We start from the raw sequence: 22,272 nt of genomic DNA, 5'->3' as shown, positions 1-22,272 counted from the left end.
CTAATGAAATGCATGGCAGAGCGCCATTGCTCTCGATTTGGACTGGACCGTCTCTTCGTTTTGATCTGGTATTTGAGTGCTCGACGACCCGAGCTCGCGTGTGTCGTCTCTTCTTTCCCTCCCACTGCCCCGTGGGTCCGGTGGAGACGCCGGTCTACATGCCTGTGGGCACCCAAGGCACTATAAAGGGGGTGACGGTGGGGCAGCTGGAGGTGATCGACTGTCGCCTGCTGCTAGGTAATGCCTACCACCTCGGTCATCGACCGGGCCCTGAGACACTGACCCGTGCCGGCGGACTGCACGCCTTCATGTCTTGGCCACGTGGCATTCTCACTGATTCGGGGGGTTTTCAGATGGTTTCCCTTTCCAAGCTTTCCTCTACTGACGAGCAGGGCACCCACTTCTGCTCGCCTCACGACGCTTCCGAGATGCTTCTCACGCCCGAGGAGTCGGTGGGTCGGATTCAAGCCTCCATTGGGTCTGACATCGTGATGCAGCTAGACCATGTACTACATGTTAAGACTGTGGGCAAGGAGGTGTACGAGGCTACGCGACGCTCGGTTAGGTGGTTGGACAGGTGTATTGAAGCGCATAAACCTCAACTTCAACGACAAAACCTCTTCGCCATCACTCAGGGTGCCCTGTACGAGGACCTCCGCGATGAGTGTATCAGGGAGATGACGAAACGCAAGGATAAGGTACTTTGACGGACCACTAAAATCTGTTACCGTTGCTTTCTCACGTCCTTGAGATTCCATTATTGTTAAATTCATTCGGACTGTTTTCAGCACCAAATCTAGCCAACTATTGAGGGATCGATGTATTTTCCAGTTCGATGTTTAACTCGTTGCAGGTGCAAGGATTTGCCGTCGGTGGTTTGAGTGGGGGCGAGGCAAAGTCTGACTTTTGTCGCACCGTCTATCAGTCTACAGGTTTGCTGCCCCGTGACAGACCCCGCTACTTAATGGGTGTCGGCTTTCCCCTTGATCTGGTCGTTTGTGTTGCCTTGGGTTATGACATGTTTGACTGCGTCTACCCCACACGAACAGCTCGATTTGGCCAAGCTCTTGTCGATTGGGGGCTGGTAAGTACTCCTCCTTTGCAAAGAGAGAATTTTTTACTAGATAAGAGTACCCCGTTATCGCATATCCGACCTGTGCTTGTGGTTTTTCTTTGAAGGTGAATCTCCGTTTGACAGACTACACGTATGACTTTCGTCCAATTGAGCCTGGGTGTCCGTGCCCCGCATGTTCTGGCAACGTCTCCCGCTCCTGGCTCCACGCTGCTTTTGGCGCTCACCAGTCGAATGCCGCCTCTTATGTCAGTCTGCATAACCTGACATATCTGCTCAATCTCATGCGTCGGATTAGGGAAGCCATTCTAGCTGACGCCTTCCCTAGGTTCGTTCATGAGTTTTTCCGACGACGCTGCAAATCGTCAAGGGATAGTTCTCAAGATGGCGAATCCCACATTGATGTAGAGTACGAATTCAACGAAGTGCCGTCTTGGTGTGTCGAGGCTCTGAAGAAAGTTAACATTGATTTGTAGTGCATGGAGTGATTTGTGTAAAATATACGCATGATTTTCTATCTGATGCTCTGTTATGGTTCTGCTGTTTTCTGAGCTAGCTGACTGCATCTCAAATTACCGGTTTGTCTGTTTTAAGGGAAAATAGTTAAGCTGCAGTACTCGGTGCAGTTTATGGTCCCCAAAACGTTTTAAATTACACGATGTTTAGGGGTATTAGCACAGCTTTACTTGTTTTAGCTAGGTTTGAGTACAGGGTATGTGTGAGTTGAATGCCGTGTAAAACACTTGAAAATCACAACCGGATCGGTTCGCGTTAGTACCCAGGGGGTAGTATTTTGCTAGTGTATAGGCGGATGCATGGTAAGCTTATAATGTCCGATCCATTTTCCAAACAAAAAGCAGGTTATTTGACACAGGCATCCCATAATTGTGGTCACTAATTCATTAGGTAATCTGACGCATTCCATCACAGAGTAGGTAATTCAAATAACAATGAGCATACCTCAAAACAAAGTCGTATGTAATCAAGGAAAAATATTGTAAATGTAAAATGCAATTCCTCCTTAATATTTTGCCTGTTGTGTGATTACCTTTTTCAAAGCTGACACTTCTAGTACCGATTATTCAAATATATCGAGTAGATTTAGTCCAGTCACTATGCACCATTGATGTCCTCCCCGCTGTCAGGTTACGCGAATTGCATTTTCATTTCTGTTTAATTCTTCATCACCAGTGTTTGCCCTTTAGTAGGGTCTTCAAAATAGATGAAAGCTAGTCAGCGCAAATCTACAGTACAACACTCGAAATCGGTGGTGGAGTCACCACGGCAACACGACAGAACTCTAGACAGACGACACACACGTTCCGCTAAGCAAGGAGAGAACGGTGGAGACAAGACTAGCATCGGTGGCTCGAGGCTTTTGTTTCTGGGCCTCATCGCCTTTCGTTTGGTCAATGCTCTGATGATACAGACAACTTTTGTGCCGGATGAGGTATGGCAGTCGGTCGAAGTGGCGCATCGTTGGGCCTACGGGTAAGCGTTCATATCACACCAATCCTCACTTGCATTAATAAACGAGCGTGTATGTGCTACTGATACTTTGAAAGTAGCATGTCATATCCATTCTAGATCACTTTAATAAAAGAATTTCGTGCTTTTGATGCCTTTTTCGACTTCTGAGTTGGAATACTAGCTTTGATTTTTCGGTGGACAGCCTAAATATCGATGAATAATTTATTTAAGCCACTTCAATGTACCAGGATGTTTTTCTTGCCTCTTCCCCATTAAAATCTGGTCAGCTACTAGGAGCCGGTGATCGGTCCCAACGAGGCAATCTGATAAATGCACTTATTATTGCTGGAGAGTTCCTTACACATACAATCGCCTGGCCGTAGATTTGGCACCTTGACATGGGAGTGGACTCCCACAGTGGCAATCCGCTCCCCGCTCTACCCGCTCTTCTTCGCTGGAATCTACAAGGCATTAGCCTTCTTTGGTGTAGACTCCCGTAACGCAATCGTTCTTCTGCCTCGGCTCTTTCACGGTCTTCTCACCGGTGTAACCGATTACATAATCTACTTGATGGCCGTCCGATTGAGTGGAAAATTATCTGCAAGGGTATGAGTGACTTTACAAGCAAAAGTTGACGTATGATGTCCACCTTTAACATTTTTAAAATTTCTGCTTTCGCCCTGGTCTATTTGTGTAAATGTGGAAGTTCACATTAAGCTATGAGAAAAAATGTTTTGGTCTTTGTTTTCTATATTTGTCTCATTCACACCTGTTTTTCAAATCACAAATAACAGGGTAATTTCATTTCTTAATTGCATTTCACAATCACAAGGGAAAGGGGGAGAAAAATGTTGGCTTCTTTCTACTGTACTGTGTTGCTGGTTGAATCATCTGATCGGCTGACACAACGTCCATAAGTCAGTGTTTGCGTTGCTGTCGTCTATTTTTACTGCGAGAGATGGTAACTATTTTTACTAGGCTGAGGGTGATGGTATCGAAAATAAGATTTTTTTCTGGTACAGTGGGTGCTGCTGGCAGAGATAACGAGCTGGTTCACCGCCTACTGTGCGCCACGCAGCCTCAGCAACAATCTCGAGTGGGCGCTGCACGCGGTGGCCTTTCGCTACTACCCTTGGCCCCCGAGTCTTGGTCTGGGTCCTGCCTCTACCACCGCCGTTCCCTTTCTGCTCCACGTCTGCCTCTGTATTTTGCTCCGTCCAACTGCCGCTATACTCTGGATCCCCGTCTGTCTCCACTACCTCCTTCGGATTTGGTAAATTGATCGCAGTCCATTTCCAATGTCATTTAAATATTTATCAAGCAATTACTCGTTGTTGCCTCTCTGAGAGGTCCACGTTCATTGCTTTGCTTTTTAGGAAGGAGTACTCTTTCCAAGATTTTCAACACACCCTCCGTCTCGCTTTGATGATTGGTGTCCCTTGTGCTACTGTATCACTCGGTGTTGACCGGCTCGTTTTCGGTCGTTGGACGGTGAACCAGTTCAACTTTTTGCTTTTTAATTTCTTTTCGAACGGGGCAAACTTTTACGGCGTGCAACCTTGGTACTGGTATCTCACAAGTGGCCTTCCCTCTATCCTCATCCTTCACCTACCCTTAGCACTCATCGGTTGGTTGTTTGATGTCACCAATGGTCGCCGTTGGCTCATAAAGTGGTGCAGTTTGCTGAAGAGCCGTCCTCAAACAAGGGAAAAGGTTGTCGCAAAGTACTTTGGTGCCTGGACTGCGTGGACTATCTTCGCTTACAGGCACGATCCATTGATATTTTATGTTGCTCCTTTTGCTAATTAAGAGTGTCAAGAGAAGTGGTGCCATTGTGTGAATAAATGGGATACTCTGTCACGGCTGTTATTTAAAATTCACTGAGATAAGTAGTATCCTTTAGAAGGACTGATGGAATCTTACAGACTATGACACTGGGACCATTTCCATCCATGCGGCATCAATTTTGATATGTTGCAATTAATCCGACACCAATCGCGCCAGTCACTTTATGAAACGCCCTGGTCGATTTCGTATTATCTCTTCATCACTTTCTTCCTTGTACTCTATACAAATGTTGATTGAATTGCACTAAAATGATCTTTAAAATAAGATTTTTACGAATGAAATGCCGATCTATGGCTGATTTTATTTTGGCGGTTTTGAAGACTTGAAAACCAGAAGGGGGATTGGCACTAGGCGTGAAGATCTTACCATAAAATTAAGAGTATTACTAAACCACTATTCAACTGAAAAGTACGTTCTAGGGAAGTGTGACCAAAAACCCCTCCTTTCATTTCAGCTGTCTAGCACATAAGGAATTTCGCTTCCTCTTCCCACTGTTCCCTCTGTTCATGTACTACGCCGGTCGAGGATTGTTCCTCCTCCATTGCAGTATGAGCAAATCTCGGTGGTCTCAGTCCTTCTGTTCCCCTCTAGGGTTGCTTGTTATCCTTCTGGTTGCAGTTAACTTCGCTGTGGCCGGTTACACCTGCCTTGTCCACCAGCAAGGACCAGACGCCTTGATGTCGAAGCTAGCCAGACAGGCTAATGCTGCCAACTGGGCTGACATGTCTCCAGGGCCCAGTATCCTTGTTCTCATGCCATGTCACAGCACACCTCACCTGAGGTAAGCCAAATTGCCTCCAGCACTGCGACAACGAGTTTGCTCCAATAATCTTAATGCGTGACGAGCATTTAATAGAAAAACCAGCTGCGTTATCAAACGATGTTGATTTTTGGAAGAAGATACTAGTATTGAGAATAATCTAGTCGTGCGCCGGCACTTTTAATCTGTATGACTTCGGACTCTGCTTATATTATTGAATAACCTACTTTCATCTTTATGTGATCCCAAGTACAGAGTGCGTTGTAGTAATGACTCCTACAAATAAGGAAAATCTTTTCAGGATTAAATTACATCACGAGGCTTTTGCTGAAAATTGTCTTGGAGAAATACCCTGCTCGCTAAATATTTACAAATCAAACAAAATATTAACTGTACTTTGTTAATACTCCATGTGTTTGCGTGTATTTAAGTGTATTTTGGTTGAAAATTCCATTCAATTGCGTAGTGCCTTCTTGAATAGGTGTAAAGGTGCGTAAATTGCGGTTTACCGCTTTGTATTACGTAATCTGTAAATTCGGATGCATATGTAATCTGACTGACTCTTTTATACTTTTTTCTCTTAATTGAACAGCTTCGAGACCCATGACAATATAAGTAGTGAAGCAAATATACGTGTGTAGAATATTTAATTACGTGGATCATCAAGGTGGGTAGTCTGGGATGGATACCTGAGAGGAAAAATCAGCCCTCACATTTTCTCTACTCCCATAGTTATCTCCATGTGAATGTGAGTCTACGACTACTCTCTTGCGACCCAGATCTTTCGGCATGGCACAACACAGATCCCCGAGCTTATGTCGACGAGGCGGATAAGTTCTACGAGGACCCAACTCACTGGCTCAACTCCAACTATCCCAGCGGCCACACACTGCCGCAGTACATAGCCATGTTCACCGAACTTACACAGAATGCAGACTATGGTCAGGGTGTAACGCAATGGCTTCAAGCTAGGAACTATTCCACCTGTACGGAAATATTCCACTCCCATGTCGTCTCACATCGCAGACACAGCGGGCATATCTCCGTATGGTGCGCCGAAGGCTGGAATCTCGATTTATCTGGGAGATATTCTTTCCTGTGATGTTCTCTGCTCACACTATTTTCTGTTTATTTTATAAATATCTATAGTTTACATTCCCTTTAATATTAGAAATAACGCTAGGAACTTGTTACTTTTTTATCCAGTGGTTACCTGAGTAAGTTTCTCTAATGAACCGAGGTCCCCCGACTGTTTTTCGCTGCATGATCTTTTTAGATGTGTTCGATTGTTGTATTAATTAAATGCATAATTCATCCCTCTTATTTTACCAGTAGATGAACACCTTTGTAGTTAGTTTTGCTAAAATAATTGTTTGTCCTTGGGCGACAATAGTCCGATACGCGTGGAAGATTCTGGAGTGTGAATGTAGCTAAATAACTCATTTAGTCGATTCGTGAACCAAATGTCCCATGCCTCACTTTGCATTCTACACCTTGATTATGTCTTCCACGCTTCTCTCAAGTCAGTTCTACTGATATTCACAATACGCAACGGTAAGATGAGTCGGTTAATTTTGCCATCGCGCTTGTTTCAGGCTTGTCAGAACTTCGGCGATTTGTCACTTTAAGACCTCTCTGTTCAGCATCATTATCAATTTCATCAGACTGCGTGTTTTGGCTCGTTGATTCTTTTCGAACCCCCTTAAAGGGTAAGATACTGGTAGCTTACTGGAGAGCTTTGGGCGTAAGAAATACGAATAATCAAAGCTCTAATTATCCATTGATCACTTCATTATGTGCTTCAACATTATTAAAATAACAATATTCGAAACGTATGAAAGCTACTTCGGATCTCCATTTCTCTCTGGCAAAGTCAGTATTTAGTAGGAATGGGACTGAGGAGAAATTGTGACACCTAACGCGAGGATGTGATCCATGGTATCGTTATTTGATGTATACGGAAAGACTGTCAAATTCTACATGAGGTGATGCACGCAGTGGAAGCATAACGCGACCGCTCTCGTCTTATGAATTCACAGTTTCCAGCCTCATTGAATAAATATTGTGGAATCCTTTTTGCGGCATTGTTATTTGTGTGAGTGCATTGCACATAATCAGGCGTCTCCGCACGTTATAACTTTAGAGGAAAAGAATAACTTGCATGGGCTATAGAAGCTAAAAGAACTAAAAGCCTCTTCTATGACTTTTTTCAATACCAGGAGTTTGTTTGATATTTTCTTTGAAAACTTTCTGTAGGTGTGACATTCATTTATTTGCCTTCTCTGAAAAGTGGTAGCAAATCGGAATTATGATGCGTTTCTGGGTGATCATTTCCACATTTTTATTAGACAAATTAAGTCTCTATTATCTCTTAATTGTGAAGCAGTACCAAAAGTTACTCCTTAACATAAAATTGTCATGATAAGGGTAGTATATAAATTGTGTTTTATGCGTAGTACGCAAGAATGTCATTAAAAATGACCATCTGAGTAGCTGGTGGGTGTGCGCGGAAAAACATCAGCGTGCCATTTCACTTGAGAAGAGAACGCTATCGGTGTATAGAAGTAAAATTCAGGAACGAAAGAGGGAGAAAAGTTAAACAAAGATTTGGTTGAATGGTTCGTCTTCTGAGTGCAGACTTTGACAAGCCCGAATAACTGGAGCCAAGAACCCAGGGCGGCACTTACAGTCCTACTCACCACACACCCATCCATTCACCACCAGAGTCATCAGCACCATCAGTGCCCCCTATGACTATCTCAGTCCCCCGAGGAGTGGCGAGGGTATTTCACGCACCACCGAGTGGTTACTTCAGCATCCGCGTGGCTTTGCCCTATTCTCCCTCATCCTCGCGGACCTCTTGTATGCGTGCTTGAGTCTGTCTATTAAGAATTCAACAGTTGGCCACGCTCCATGTGACGCCTCATCTTTGCCCACATTTGAGTTGCAAAACGTCTTGGCTGAACCATTGGCAATGGTTTTTCTGTTCTTTCTTTCAGTAGGATTGCACAAGAGGTGACGTTTTTTTGCTATTTTACTTCTATTACCTGAAATCTAATCGCCCTGGTGAAATGAAGTGGTATTTCGTTATTTTCAATGCTCATATCACGATCAAAGGGTTTTATCACCACTGATTACTTTGGAAACGAAAACACTTAAGTGGTCACGAATCTGGCTATGCGAACTAATTCCTCGTGTATCAGAAGGTCTCTCATAATGACAAATAAATGAGAGCCAACATATAATGCGCTTTAATTAAGATCTCGGGCTTATTGAGTCACAAACAACTATGCGATATTATGCGATTTGAGCGGAAGATTTCATAGTTTTCCTTCCTTTCTACTTTTACAACAATAACGCGTTTGCCACATGCCCATGAAAGCATATTTGTTGCTATCGTCTTTTAGAGGGTGTAACATTATTTGAAAAGAGTGGGTAGGTCGGTGTAAATTTTTCTTTAAAGAAATGTAAAATACTTTCAAATATTTCAGTTTTAGGTATTTTGTAGCTAGTTCCGCTATTTACCTACGTCGTTATCTTCCAAAAGTGAATAAGGAAGTTAAGTTGCGTGTCTTTTTCCCATAAATGGTGAATCTATGTGGAATGGTTCCAAGTCTCGACAGACTAGTTACCTTCGGTCAAATCAGCTTCGTCATAGGCAGCAATACCTTTATTGAAGAGAAAGGGTAATCGGAATACCACCGTTGGTACTTATTTGCAGTTTGTCAGTGGATAAATTGACTTTTGAGGTGTTATGTTCGATGTCAAATGCTTTCCAAAAGCGAAAACATTTCTGTTAAGTATAGGCATAACTCCGAATCGTAGAACACCTAATGGTGGTAGATAACTGGAATAATAGCAAAGCGGATAGCGGTTTCCATAAAGCAGAACTTTGTTGTCATCAGGGGAGTTGATGGGCCTTGTCTTATGACAACGTCGATTGGCAAACCTTACCTATGACGCCATTAAAATGCTTAAATGCCTCCTCCAAATAATGCAATGTGTACAGGATTCCAAACGCCTCACCTTCAAGAATCTAAAGAATTTTGTGACTTTTGTTGACGTAACAATGCTAAAAGTACCGTGAGATAAGGCGCTTATGAAAATTGTCTCATTATGAAAATGTGGTCGTTTTAGGTCCTACGTATGGTATGTTTAACGCAATTAATAAATCGGTCGAATCATACGCGATATGTGTGGATTTTAGATTTAATTTGAAGTCTGAAGGGACGTGGAGCATGGCTCATGCTCGCGCACGCCATTTGATTGAATGAATAATAATGTTGAGCAACTTTATTCAACAGTATCGCGTGACACCCATTAAACCAAAAAATTGTCACAAATTTACTTGTGGATAATGATAATAATAATGCGATTTTCATTTCCATTTTAAGTGTTTTATTGCAGGACCGTTTCGTCAACTCCTCAATGCAAAGATGAATTGGTAGAGGCTTAGTTCAAGAAAACATCAAGTTGATACAACATAACGAAATCAATCAGACGTCTAGTCCTTGGGGTGTTTGACGTCTCAGGCAGCATAAACTTCATTTGGATTTTGGAGATAATTACCTACTTGACTCTAATGCGGCAAGATCTCTTTACCATAAAATAGTTTTGTCATTTTGCTTTTGCAGATAAAATTGCTGTTTAAGACGTCTTAGAGCCAAACTTTTCCTTTATAACGTAACAATTCTCATTTGATCTCATTACTCTTAATCACAGGCATATTTTTGATTGGGGGAAATGACTTCAAGAAGGTAATTCTGTTTATTTGGTTTGGGGTATGTGAATGAATTATGACTGGTAGTGTTTAAGACCAAAATACTTCCCAATGGAAGAATGCAGGTAGATAGAATTGATGAAGTGAAGATACTTGACGAAATAACAATCTCTAAATTTAGGTATTTACCATGTAGTTCAACGATGTTTGGGAATCTTGCCTATTTGTGAGTGTGACTGTCACGTGCAGAAAACGTAACGCTACATCCTGCGCTATATGGCAAGTGATACTGGAGAAATTCGTACTCCTGAAGTAAGATTTTAGAAATCCCCCTTACCAAACATTGAGACAGTGCTCGATTTCGACTGATTTTGGTTAAATGTGTTTTTATGCAAATCAAATGAATTTGTTTGAAATATTCATGTGATTTGAAAAGTAGTATTAAACTTAAAATTCTTGCGGGTGGGTTCCAAAATCGCATCTTCTTATTAAATTGCACTAGATGAGCTGGAACCTCTTTCAAGACTATTGGATGACTCCAAATTAGAATTCTGAAAGACTGTTTTATTTCTCATGGTTATCCTAGTTTTTCCAAGTCTGATCAGTACTGCAGTTAAACTGCTCATCAATGCGCCGGTAATACATGGCTCCACGCCCGAAACCACCGCGTTGAATTTCCATAATAATATTTTGGCGACATACATGCTGTTATTCGGTTGTCTTGGCATTGATTAGAGCAAATGATTGGGCTAGTCTTGTTAAAATCAGATATAATGGTTCCAAGGCATCATTTATTGTTGAGGTAGTAAAGAACCTATTTGTATAATTAGTCCCAGTAAATTTTCTGCACATTTCTGTTCATTTTGACTGCGTGGGAATAAGAGGTGGTATGTTGACGCGGGAAATTTAGACTTGTCCTCCGTCACCATAAATCGACGTTCAATCCAGTTCCCTACCCAAAATTATCATTCACGTGATGCGTAAATGCAACAGTTGCGTTGGCAAATATTTGCATGCCATGCGTGAATTCGCGGTCTCATTCAGCACTGAAGGTCACGGAAACTTCCTTCCGGCTATGCATAGACGAGTGACTGCGTCATAGATGGTGTAAAATGTATGTGCAATGCTATTTAATTCCGAAATAGTGGTTATGGGATGATTAAACGAATTCAAGGAGCGCGATCAAGTAACACAGCAACGATGGGTTCACTCCTCTTGATCACGCCATTCCGACTGTGAGTAAGACTAAGAAGACTACCTCAAATCCAGTTCAGATCGTATTTCTAGTTTTGTTCGATTTGTGGAATTACCAACATTGTAAAAACCTGATTTATAGCCAAGGGAAAGTTTGAGCCTCCCACTTGCTTTGCTCGAAGCTATTTGTACCAACTGATTCCACTTGTGTAATAGTTATGACCATAAAATTAAAAACTAGTTCCCGTAAATTCTGGATCCACATGATGCAGCGCTTGGGGACTTTATGCGTCTGCTCGATTGGAATCGCTGTTTCAAAGCCAACTACATGAGCAAACCGATGCCTCTACAACGGAAGTGAATGTGATAACAGACAAGTTTCAGCAAAGTTGTCTTCCCAGTACGTTTTGAAGTGTGAATCAGCAGGAAGGTAAAATCTTACCGAATCATTAAATTTAGTTTGATTTAACGTATAATGCATCCCGATATAAGAAGTGTTCCTAATAATTGTCCTTTCATCGAGAAAGTTGAAAATTTAATCCCCTTACTGCAGAGGGCATAAGTGTGCAGTTTGTGTCCTTGAGGCTATCTAGATATTGTAGCTTAATAGTGCAAGGTTCACCTTCAAGAAAGTTGTGTACTTACGATTTCAAGGCCAAAGAAAATTTACTTAATGTTAAATTAACTGCGTAAGCCTTGATTAATACCTCGTAAATTTGCCCTACAACTTAGTGGTTAGTAAACCGGTCGCTCAGTAATAAATTAAATCGAATGAGAAAATCATGCATGTACTCATTTCTTCTTTGATAAACACAATATCCTGAAACTGATTAAAACATGCAGATAACATGAGGATCCAATACAACACCCTTAATTACAGTATGTTCAACCTATCGGACAGGAGCAACTTTGGTGTCTCTGATCGCCAGTGTTCTGTGTAGAGAGCTAAGATGAGGTAATGGCCAATGGAGAAGCGGAGGGAAATAGAATACAATAATACCATATAACGCTCTCTGGGAGGAATCAAGCAGGATACTTCTATGGGCAGCTCAAACCAAAGTAAAATTGCAGGAGCAAATTTGTGCTTCCTTCACTGGAAGGAGGCGTATGATTGACGTTTGTTTCTATGGCATGTGGGTATCATGATTAACATTTAAGGCATCGTTGATTATAAATGACCAAAGGATGATGATGAGATTTAACTTGACTACCAAATATGCGAGCTCTCTATCCCTAACTTCCATCAAAACACCACTTTTAATGTTTACTTTTCCGCCTATTAAATGAGTTACCTTAATTTTCCATAATTGGTATTGCATTTTTCTTCGAAGGTTGTTGGATCTTGCAACACGCACTGGCAAGTGAGCAGGCATTAGTAAGCAGTGACCTCACTCTAGTCGGGGGATTGACAGGCGCGCACCGCTACTACTACAATTAAGCTAGCCCTCTCCCTTGTGCGACGCCACATCACAAAGCCATCATACCTATACGCACACCTGTCTTCTTCAATTGTTCCTCGATTGAGGATGACCTATAATAAATTTCTCTTAGTATATGCAAGTGCACTATTTACCTTTTGGTTTACTCTCGTCTGTGACACTGCTATTGACTCAGAGGGAAAGAAGTGGCAATTGTTCTACTTAACAGGACGTGCTGGCTATTCGGTGGGTTTATTCTTCCAAGACTGTTTGCCCCAAGTTTTGAACGTTTTAGGCGTTCAGTACATCCAAGCCGATCGTTCATCAAATTATGTGCCATGTTCAGAATACCATTCGTTATGGTAAAGGCTGCCGAAGTCGGAGGTTTGTTAGTTATGTTTTCTGTACTTTTTTTACTTAATACTCTTGAAATCACTACAAGAATGTTATTGTTAAAGAATATGGCAATGAGATCATTGATAAAACCTCATTGGCTGATCGTAGCGACTGATTTGATGCTGATACCGGACTTTCTGATGTGTTTGCTTCCTGCATAGATGATATAGTCATTTACAATATTGGCACAAATGCTGACAGCTTGCTATTTACATGGGGTTCTGTATCTCCAAACAACGGTACAGAAAATGAAAATCAATTAGACCCACTAAAAAGCTTTAATAGTCTTAATTAAATCCTATGCAATAACCATAAGTCCCCGACGATTTGAGCACTTGAACAGGTTTGGCCTCAAATGAGTTAAAATTGTTCTTAGTACATCTGCAGTAAATAAGTAATTTTTCCGGAAATAGTTAATAATTTAATGAATTGCATCAACAATTATCCGTGTGCATAATCGTTTGACCAAACACTAACTTGAGTGAAACTTTGAGCTTACCTGAAAACATGGCTCTAATTTCCTGAGGAATGAGAATGCCAGTAAAAGAAAACATCTTTTACCTTCTTAACAGATCATGCTTAAGAACTCATCGACGCGCTCCCAAGTACACAGCAGCGCGCAAACTCCGTCAAGGCCTTAAGCGGGGACAGCCTGCAGCCCTAGGGTAATGCCATATAAAGACGCGCTTTTACACACTTGTGCATGCAGGTGTATGCAACTCTCTGTGTGTACATGCGTGTGTGTAAACACGCCAGTGCACATGAGTAACCACGAGGAAGTCTTGGAAGAGAACACTCCCATCGTGTCTCACGAGGATCCCTTCTACCAGCCTCGAGCAAGTAAGTCCCTTCTTCTCCTTCTTCATTTCCTCAATCTCCTCGACTCCTTTATTGGTACATTTTAGGTGAGGCAATTATGCTTCCATCCCTTTTTACTTATCAATTGGTAGTTAATTCGTACAGTGCATCACTAAATTTTGAAATATTATTTCTTTAATTTAGAATTAATGAGAACAAATTGCTTATGCTACACTATTATTTCTTGTAAACCATATACCAAAATTCAAAAAGTCATCTGTCAACTGCATTTGCATATCCATTGTCAATTGACTCAATGTTAAAACATTGATTAGAAAGTAGACGTTAGAGTAACTTCATAGCAAGTCTACTATTACACTACGGCTGTCAACTTATAAATCTGCTTTTAGTGGAATTTTTGAAGGCTGTTTAAGTTGGCATCAAGACCCCCACCAAAATAATCACCAAGTGCAGAACAAAATATTCCTATAAAGTAGTGAATTATCCTTCCCACTAACATGACTCACTTCAGGGAATCAAAGCTTAAAGTGTAACAAGTGTCCAAGAAATTAATTGAACTTCTTTCAGTGACGTGCCAATACGGTGCTGTGTTTACTCTAAGCATATTGTTAATAGCTTACTCTTATTGAATCCTTCATTTTTAAATTACTGGATGCCAAATATCGCTTTCAGTGTTACCCAGTGCAAGAATACTTTAAATAATGCAATCACCATGGCTACGGTCGATCATTTGGGAATAATCATGGGTGTAGCCTTGGCTATGCGGCGTGGCTGAGACTGGCTCAGAATAGGCCTTCGGAAGCGTGGCCGTACGAGCCAATCCCATGTACCGCGTGGTCACGGATGGTTGCGCATCTGCGCGCAACCAAATTGTCCAATCAGGAATGGGAAAATCCCCATTCCTGGGGAGATAATTCCAGTCTCATTCTGTGATCAAGCAGCACTGTTCACAGATCAGTAAGCATAGAGTCGAAATCCCTCCAAAGTCTATCATTTCTTAATGAATTGCAAATTTCTTAAAATGATCGATTTGGGAAGTCATGATTTAATGGGTACAGGTGTACCTTACACTAATAAGTGGCAGGATCTTAATTGTAGTCAGTAAAGTGTTGTGTCTGAATGGGTCTGTTAGGTGCGTGGATGATGATATTTTGTGCCAGTGGAAGATGAGCAATAGTGGGTATGAATGCTACGAGCCAATCCCATGCCAATCCCTGTCACGGTTCGTTGCACATGTGTGAGCAGCTCAGTTGTCCAATCAGGAGAAAAGAGAGCCGGACGAACTTTGATCTTCTCAGTTCATATGTCCCCTTTGGTGAAGACTTTATTTTACAGCGAACTGATACCAGTCGTTGATTACTGAATAGCACCTATCGTAAACAAAAAATGAATACGGATTTGTTTCTTATAAAATAACTCCACCTTTACTGCGCTTTTACTTCATAAGAAACACTATTATCGAAATTAGGACTATAAATTGTTCCAAAAATTTCCAAAGTATGCCACCTTAGAAATGTGTTACACAAATGAGTCATGTAACCTCACATCAGCATATGAATTTATTTAATAAAATTATGCCGCACGGTGAATAATCTGATGAATTGCCGAAAATTTGCCAGTGATACGCGCAAATCTATTTTGATTGGAACTTTGTTTAACGTTTTATTTTGATGTGGAGTTTAATATGGAAGTTAAACGAATTGAGGCTGCCGGGTTTCACGTCGGGAAATTGGCTTGTCATGCGAGGAACAGCCGCCAGTAAAACTACCGCTTGTAACGTGCATTCGCAAAGCGCCATTTAAAGTGCTCCCGCCTCCAAGATGGGAATTTTGTGCTATTTAGCCCCAAAAAGAGGTAGATGGATCAGGACCGACATGGGTTGATAGAGATGATAGTAGAAGCGCAGACGAAGGATTGCTCAGACTCACGTGCGCGCCATTGGTCAGTGGGCTTAGACGTTGATTGGCGTAGCTCTCCCACACCCGCGTACTCCTCTGCGTGTAAGCCGAGGTGTCAGTGCGCTCGCAAGTGCCCTCCTCCTCCCCACCCGCAACTCTCGCCCCCTCGCCTTCTTTGTCGCCACTGTCACCAACTTCCTGAGTGTTCCATTTGACTAAACAGACGTCGTTGTGTACTGCTGTAATGTGTCTAAGTAGCATGAGTCTGTGGGATCAGCACCGAGGTCATGAGAGAGCCTCGCACCACCACCATCACCAACACCAGCAACAACAGGCTCAATCTGAATTCGGTGTTTCCACCTCCGCCGACTCTATGTCTGACAGCACAAGTACGAGTACCAACCAACTGCCCTGGCAGGTGTCCACCTTTAAAGACGCCGCGTACATCCAAGCCGCCACAGCTGCGCCCTTCATTTATCCTTACTCACGCCACGCCAGTTCCCCTGGTGAGGTATTCGGCTTTAGTGACGGTAATCATGATCACGACCATACGCGTTATGGCAGTCCAGCAGGAGAGGGAGTTGGCTTTTGTGGGGGAATGAATGGATTCGAGACATCATGGCAACACAATTACCAAGCCAAGTGCGAGCCACCCGACTATGCAACTGTTGCGGCGACCATGGCGGCGGCGGCTGTGTGCCGACAGGCTCAATACTTTGAGGATTTTTACTCAAGAAAACGATCGGGAAAGAGTAAGGGTAGGCTTCGCTAATTTGTTTACGCCACTTGCTAGCCCTGTGAATGTTTACCAACTGCATACGAGGTTTACCGAGTCAAGTAAATATACGACTGATTGATTATCAAAACCCAAGCGTTTGATTAATAATATGTATGGTTACAAGTAGGAGCATTTAGTTTTGTTGAAATCATTGAGATATTAGGTTTTAGAGCAGTGTTTTTTCCACAAAACCCAACCAATATGCATTTATTTAAACGGAATTTTAATGATCTTTTCAATGAAGTTAAATGCTGGGTAATATAGAACAGACACAGTCGGTAACTGTCTACTTGATAAGAAGTTTGAAATTGTGCTATTACATTCATTCATCATTCAACCACTTCTTTAAAGTTATTTGTTAGTTTAAAAGTCACTATCGACCAAAGTAAGGGTGTATTTGTGTGTTGGTAGTAAGTGGAAAATAGGCCACATCCTTAGGTGCGCAGATATTTGCTATTAGGTCTGAACGGAAGTCGAGCATACAGCCTGTTTTGTCCCTTGGTCCACTTCAATTAGTATCTACCTGCACGAATTTGGCCGCGCTTCCTACTCTCCTCGAGATAAAACATTGGTAATCGCAGCCATTAAACACTTAAATGTAAACACCAGAGGATGTTACCCATGAAATATGGTTGCATGCCCTCGTGCATTCGAGCCCATTAACTAGTTCATGGAGATTGCGCTATTGTGGACTGAAGAGAATGCCAAAACTATGAAGTCCTTCTAAACCGCGTTTTCACCAGCATTTATATCCCACAACTTCAATCATCTGCAATTTCAGCTGTTATTCTCAAATAGGAACGTGGGTCACCAGCACGTGTCTTCCATTCAACCTGCCAGCGGACAGGGGTGGCTATTTTACTTCCTGGTATTTTATGAATCATGTCGCCCCTCCATTGGATGCACACGGATGCGTGTGCCGTAGTTGTAACAAGTTTGGCTGACAGAAATTTTGCAGAGTCGAGGAGGGGGAGACAGAGTACCAGAATCATTTCGTTACTTCACGAGGCGATGGTGAACCGTTGGCGTTTATCTTTCGATGGGATTCGAGAATTTGCCCACCAGCAGGAAACACAACGGGAGGGTTTCTCTTCTCCTTTGTCCATGCGAGTTTGGGGAAAGGAAGAAGTGTTGAAAAGGGCTTTAAGTATATTGTGATAGCACTAATATATCGAAAATACATTAAACCGTACAAAATATTTATGGAAGAGAACAGTTGCATTACCAGTTGTAGCAGCATATTTTGACGAAGTGAATTTGAAATCTGTTTTTCACAAAAATGTTTTGATGATTGACACGGGCAAGGTACGGAAGTAAATCGTTCTTTTTCTCGTCACATGTTAACAGAGCTAATCTAAAAGAGATCATTTACGTTGATTCATGCTAACTGTTATACCATAGAAACCGTTCATCATTATGATTAGTTTCCTAGGAATACATTCAATCATTGTTATTTTGATATCTAAGCTAGGCAATCTCACAAGCTAACTTTACCCAGGAAAATCCATACTGTAGCAATAGAGTTGATCATTTTATTTTCTACCATCAATCTGAAAATTTATTTGGCTTTTTTAACATAGACTCTAAGCTGTGATATCTTATTTACCTCCGAAATGCTGCCCACTAGATCCAAACCGTCCCATCACTCACGACAATTATGTTTATTGCACGCAGTCGCAAGTCAGCATGTGCGTTGGCCCCATACGCTTGCAATGCATATTCACAAATTTGAAGAATAAAAAGTGCCTGCTTAAGGTTGCTAATTTTACCCACCTGTGTACTCCCACGGGTGATTAAAAATCCACCCAATAATTTTTTTGCACGCTGTGGTGGCTTAATCAAAGTGGTCTTTGTGATTGCTGTTGTTTTCTGTGTGTACAACCGCCATGTTTTCCTCGCCATCAACTGACTTCCCTCCTTGTGGTATACAAACAAACAGGCTGTGCAGTTTTAATTAAAACTGCGCCAAAATCATACATGCATGTATTTATAATCCAGATTTCCCTTGTGAGTTTCTTACAAAAGCAATACATCAGCAGGGCAGCATCTATTCCTCTGTTAAGTAAGTCATATTACCTACTAGGAAAGGAATGTCGGAAGTACCCATATTTAAGGCTTTGCTGTTTTGGAAAACAAGCGGTACTTTCTTGAGAGATTCCTGATCAACTACGAATGTTAGATAACCCGGTTCCATCTTCCACGCGGTCTAAGGCTCCAGCGCATCGGACTGGAGTCAGCAAGTTTTTACTCTAAAACTAAAAAAAACTAGAATGAGTAACATTTTTCTGCATTTTAAGTCATTCGGAAAAATAATCATTATTTTATTAGTAATTTCCTTTTTAAAAATTAAACTATTAGTTCTCATAAAAATAATAAACCGCAAATATGCAGCATTAAATCTGTCCTTATTTTAAAGGTGTCGATTTCTTAATGCAAAATATGCACATTTTTACCCCATAGGGACTTTAGAACAGATGTGATGTCGTAAATTTACTTAAATTCAGGTAGCACAATATGCCTTGATAAGCGAAATTGCTTTTTTGCTTTAAAACGTTATGAATATGAGTTGGTATACGAAGGGTGTCTTCTTTAGTTTAATCGGCGAGGCAAATGGAAACAGGGGAGTGAAGGACTTTGTTTTAAATTTACCAAAACCTGATCTAATTTACCTATGAGTGGCCGCGAAATGGATCGCAATGACAGTTAAATTGTTAAATGCGGAAGCTAGGAATTAAAAAGTGTTTACTTCTAAACCATTAACGCTACATTCTTTGGGAACACGTCAGAGCTTAAGCCATCAAATTTACTCATAATCATGAGCTATCTCAAGCACTAGATTAAAGATAATTTTCCATACATATAAAGATTTTGGTATCTTAAAAACGAGCAAAATACCGCTAGCTTGCTCCTCCTCCTCTTTCTTCCCTCTATTTTTTAACATGCGAAGATTCACTTACCTGGTTTTACCCCATTCCGATCTTCGGTCTCTCTTAAGGGGGTTATTTCCGAAGGGAGTGAGAAAGGAAAAGTGGAAAAAAACCTTTACCGCCTGCCCTACCTCCGTGATTGCGTGTCATTCCCCCTTACCCTCGGGAATATTAAACTATTCCACAGAAGAATTTGAATAATCAATTTATACTGCGAAACTGGAATATCGCAAATATTACCTTAGGTATATCTTTGGACGATCTTTCTGAATGCACTTAGAAATATCACTGTTCCCCAGAAGAGCAAAGTCATACATATCATAATCAAGTGATTTAAAACAAAAACACTTATATTGTTATCTTACATTTTCTCTTACAGCCCACGGAAACGTAAATCAGTTAGGAGGGAGCTTCGTGAACGGACGTCCTCTACCTGATGAGATCCGCCAGCGTATCGTCGAGATGGCCCACTCCAACATTCGTCCCTGCGACATTAGTCGTCGTCTCCGCGTTTCGCACGGCTGTGTCAGCAAAATTCTGTGCAGGTCAGGCAGAAGTGACTTAGATGTATCACTCATTCATTTAGTGATATGAGAGCTAAAATATCAGTACTCGCCATTAATTAATTAAATATGCCATCATTAAGGTAATTTGCACCCTAGCGGAAGATAATAATGAATCCAATTTCTTTGGCTCTACAACTACTTACACGAATCGCAGAAACTACCCGTAGAAGAATGCGTATGCGCCTAAAATATGTTTTAATATTCTTCATAAGTTGATACATAAAACATCACGTTATGGTGTAGGCATTGTAGAACTGGAGGATGTCTAAACTTATCTGAAAATCCAAATTTGCAGATGGGTAAATCTCCATCTTAGAGTATCATACGAAATATCGCTTCCTATAAAGAAAGGTTGGAAGTAATGAGGTATACTACTCACATCCACGGCGCTGCCTCCGATGCAACTAGTCCTCTGGGAGACAAGATCAGCGAGATATTCTGGAGGCGCGTGTGCCCATGAATGTAGAGATTAATGCGCACACATCAGTCGAGTAATGGTTACATTGGTCTTTTGCTGCCGCAGCAGCAGCACCAGTAGCAGTAGCCCCAGTTTCGGTCCCAAGAAATGTTGTTTGTTGAAAGCAGAAGCAGGGGGCGGTAGCGGTGGTGATGTGAAGCTAGCGATGATAGACAGTCTCAAGACTAGGTCAGACCAAGCTGCTCTGAGGTGGCGTATTAAATGCTGGTAGTAGCTATAGTGCAAAGCGAAGAATCCACCCAGGCATGGTCATGCTTAAAACGCGCACAGATGCGGCGAGTTTCGCCTCACTGGGCTCCAATCGACTCTTAATGTGTTTAGAAGCCACTCATTAAGCTGTATGCCGATCACTCATCGGAACTGCAAAAAGAAAGCCACAAGTAGGCTGTTTGCTTGACAGAATTTGCTGTGACTGGTTTAAGTTTGATTCACTTATACAAAGCAATAGATTACCATGTTAGATTCAGATTTCAACAATTCGTTTCATCTTTTATCAATAGTATAAGGGCTAAGTGCACATTGGTAGTGACTGCTAGTCAACCTTCCCTACACTTCCATTTCCACCTTACTTTGTTCTTCTAATGGTACTTTGAAAAAAGAAAACAAAGCTACAATTAAAATGCAAACTTCTCATCACTTCACAATGTATCATCGTGATTAACAAGGATAAAAATCATTATCTTCTTACTATCTGGCTCCCATTCTTTCGCCCCACCACCTGCACTACCACCACCACCACCACTCCACCCGACATTGTTTCGCTAGACTGCCTGTTAACAATACCCGCTCTCCTCTTAATAAATTTAACGGAGCATATCAACGCGGGGTTGGCGGTGGTGACAGTAGTGGAATAAATACCAGGAGCCTTCGAGCTACCGTCATGGGGTATGGTGGGACGGAGTGGGCTGGTGCAGAATCGTTACATCAGAGAGGGGAGGTGTGCGCCGTTGGAAAGGAGGAGGGAAAGGCGGTCAGATACGTCAATTACATATACTCACACACACGCAAAATTATGACTGGTCAGGTCGGCGCCAGGCCATAAAATTGTTACTCTTCAGGCATTCTTCTCCTCCTCGTCTCCTTCGACGAGGCGGGTATTTAAGTGTATTTGGTAAAAGTGTTTACACACGTACGTCTACACAACATTGCGCTTCCCTTATATGGGTTGTTTTATTCAGCGCAGGATCTAAATTTAATCGACATACTCACACACACACCTGCATACACAAGGAATAAAAGTAAATTAAAAGAACAAATTTTTCCAGCCTTCATTTGTCAAGCTGATTTTATGATACATTTCCTCGAGGTCGTGCACCAGATTTTTGGTAGATTGCATGATAGACGTCACCCATAGCGGCTTGCATTCACGTCGAGCCTCCATAATTCGACATTGACCTTTCAATGATCAACTCCAATCGCTAGGTCTAATGAGTTTATATAATTCTCGGTTTTCTATCCATAAGAAATAAGTGTTTCCAGTTGGATTGATTCCCGCACTTCAAAGTAAAAATAGCGATGTAGTGTTGGGAAGTGTAAAGATGCGCTAGGATGCAGATTGTTTTATTATGAAGGATAGCTTTTTAACAACAATACGATGGTTCCATTCTGACTCAAAAAAAGTGGATTGGTGCAAGAGACCGTCCTTAAACTTTGAGTAAACCAAACATCAAAATGCTTTCCCCAAGTGAATATAGGAAATATATAGTTTAGTGGAAACCAAAGGAGTGTATGAAGTAATTCTAAACGTTACACTACAGCCATTTTAGAGATGCTGCAGTTCCGCTTCCCCTCCTCAATGGGGATTTTGTGGACACAAATAAGGGAAGTAGATACAAATGTTACGATCAAATCTCATTGAAAGATGATGAGCCTTAGCAGTTTTATATTCTTTCTGACTTCTAAGGTATAAAGCAAGTTACATTGCCTTT

At 41.6% G+C, this 22,272-nt stretch overlaps 2 protein-coding genes across 2 annotated transcripts; one reads left to right on the top strand and one right to left on the bottom strand. All coding sequences in view use genetic code 11, as the record gives it.

The window, feature by feature from the left end:
• Window positions 1–8: 8 nt before the first annotated feature.
• Window positions 9–8,026, top strand: EGR_02452 (Queuine tRNA-ribosyltransferase; the record flags this gene model as incomplete). Its single annotated transcript, XM_024491701.1, has 11 exons — window positions 9–698; window positions 854–1,084; window positions 1,180–1,530; window positions 2,295–2,563; window positions 2,926–3,148; window positions 3,565–3,815; window positions 3,919–4,266; window positions 4,845–4,936; window positions 4,982–5,171; window positions 5,883–6,200; window positions 7,840–8,026. 11 exons carry the CDS (start codon window positions 9–11, stop codon window positions 8,024–8,026), a joined length of 3,150 nt encoding a protein of 1,049 aa, XP_024353852.1.
• Window positions 8,027–17,361: 9,335 nt separating this feature from the next.
• Window positions 17,362–21,616, bottom strand: EGR_02451 (hypothetical protein; the record flags this gene model as incomplete). Its single annotated transcript, XM_024491700.1, has 5 exons — window positions 17,362–17,637; window positions 17,863–17,923; window positions 18,653–18,724; window positions 19,541–19,647; window positions 21,554–21,616. The coding sequence occupies 5 exons, from the start codon at window positions 21,614–21,616 to the stop codon at window positions 17,362–17,364; spliced, it is 579 nt and encodes a 192-aa protein (XP_024353851.1).
• Between the last annotated feature and the right edge of the window lie 656 nt (window positions 21,617–22,272).

This window comes from Echinococcus granulosus (genome assembly GCF_000524195.1).
Source record: "Echinococcus granulosus chromosome Unknown EG_S00011, whole genome shotgun sequence".
NCBI lineage: Eukaryota > Metazoa > Platyhelminthes > Cestoda > Cyclophyllidea > Taeniidae > Echinococcus > Echinococcus granulosus.
The sequence above is the reverse complement of the archived record's forward strand: the minus strand, read 5'-3'. Positions and strand labels throughout refer to the sequence as shown.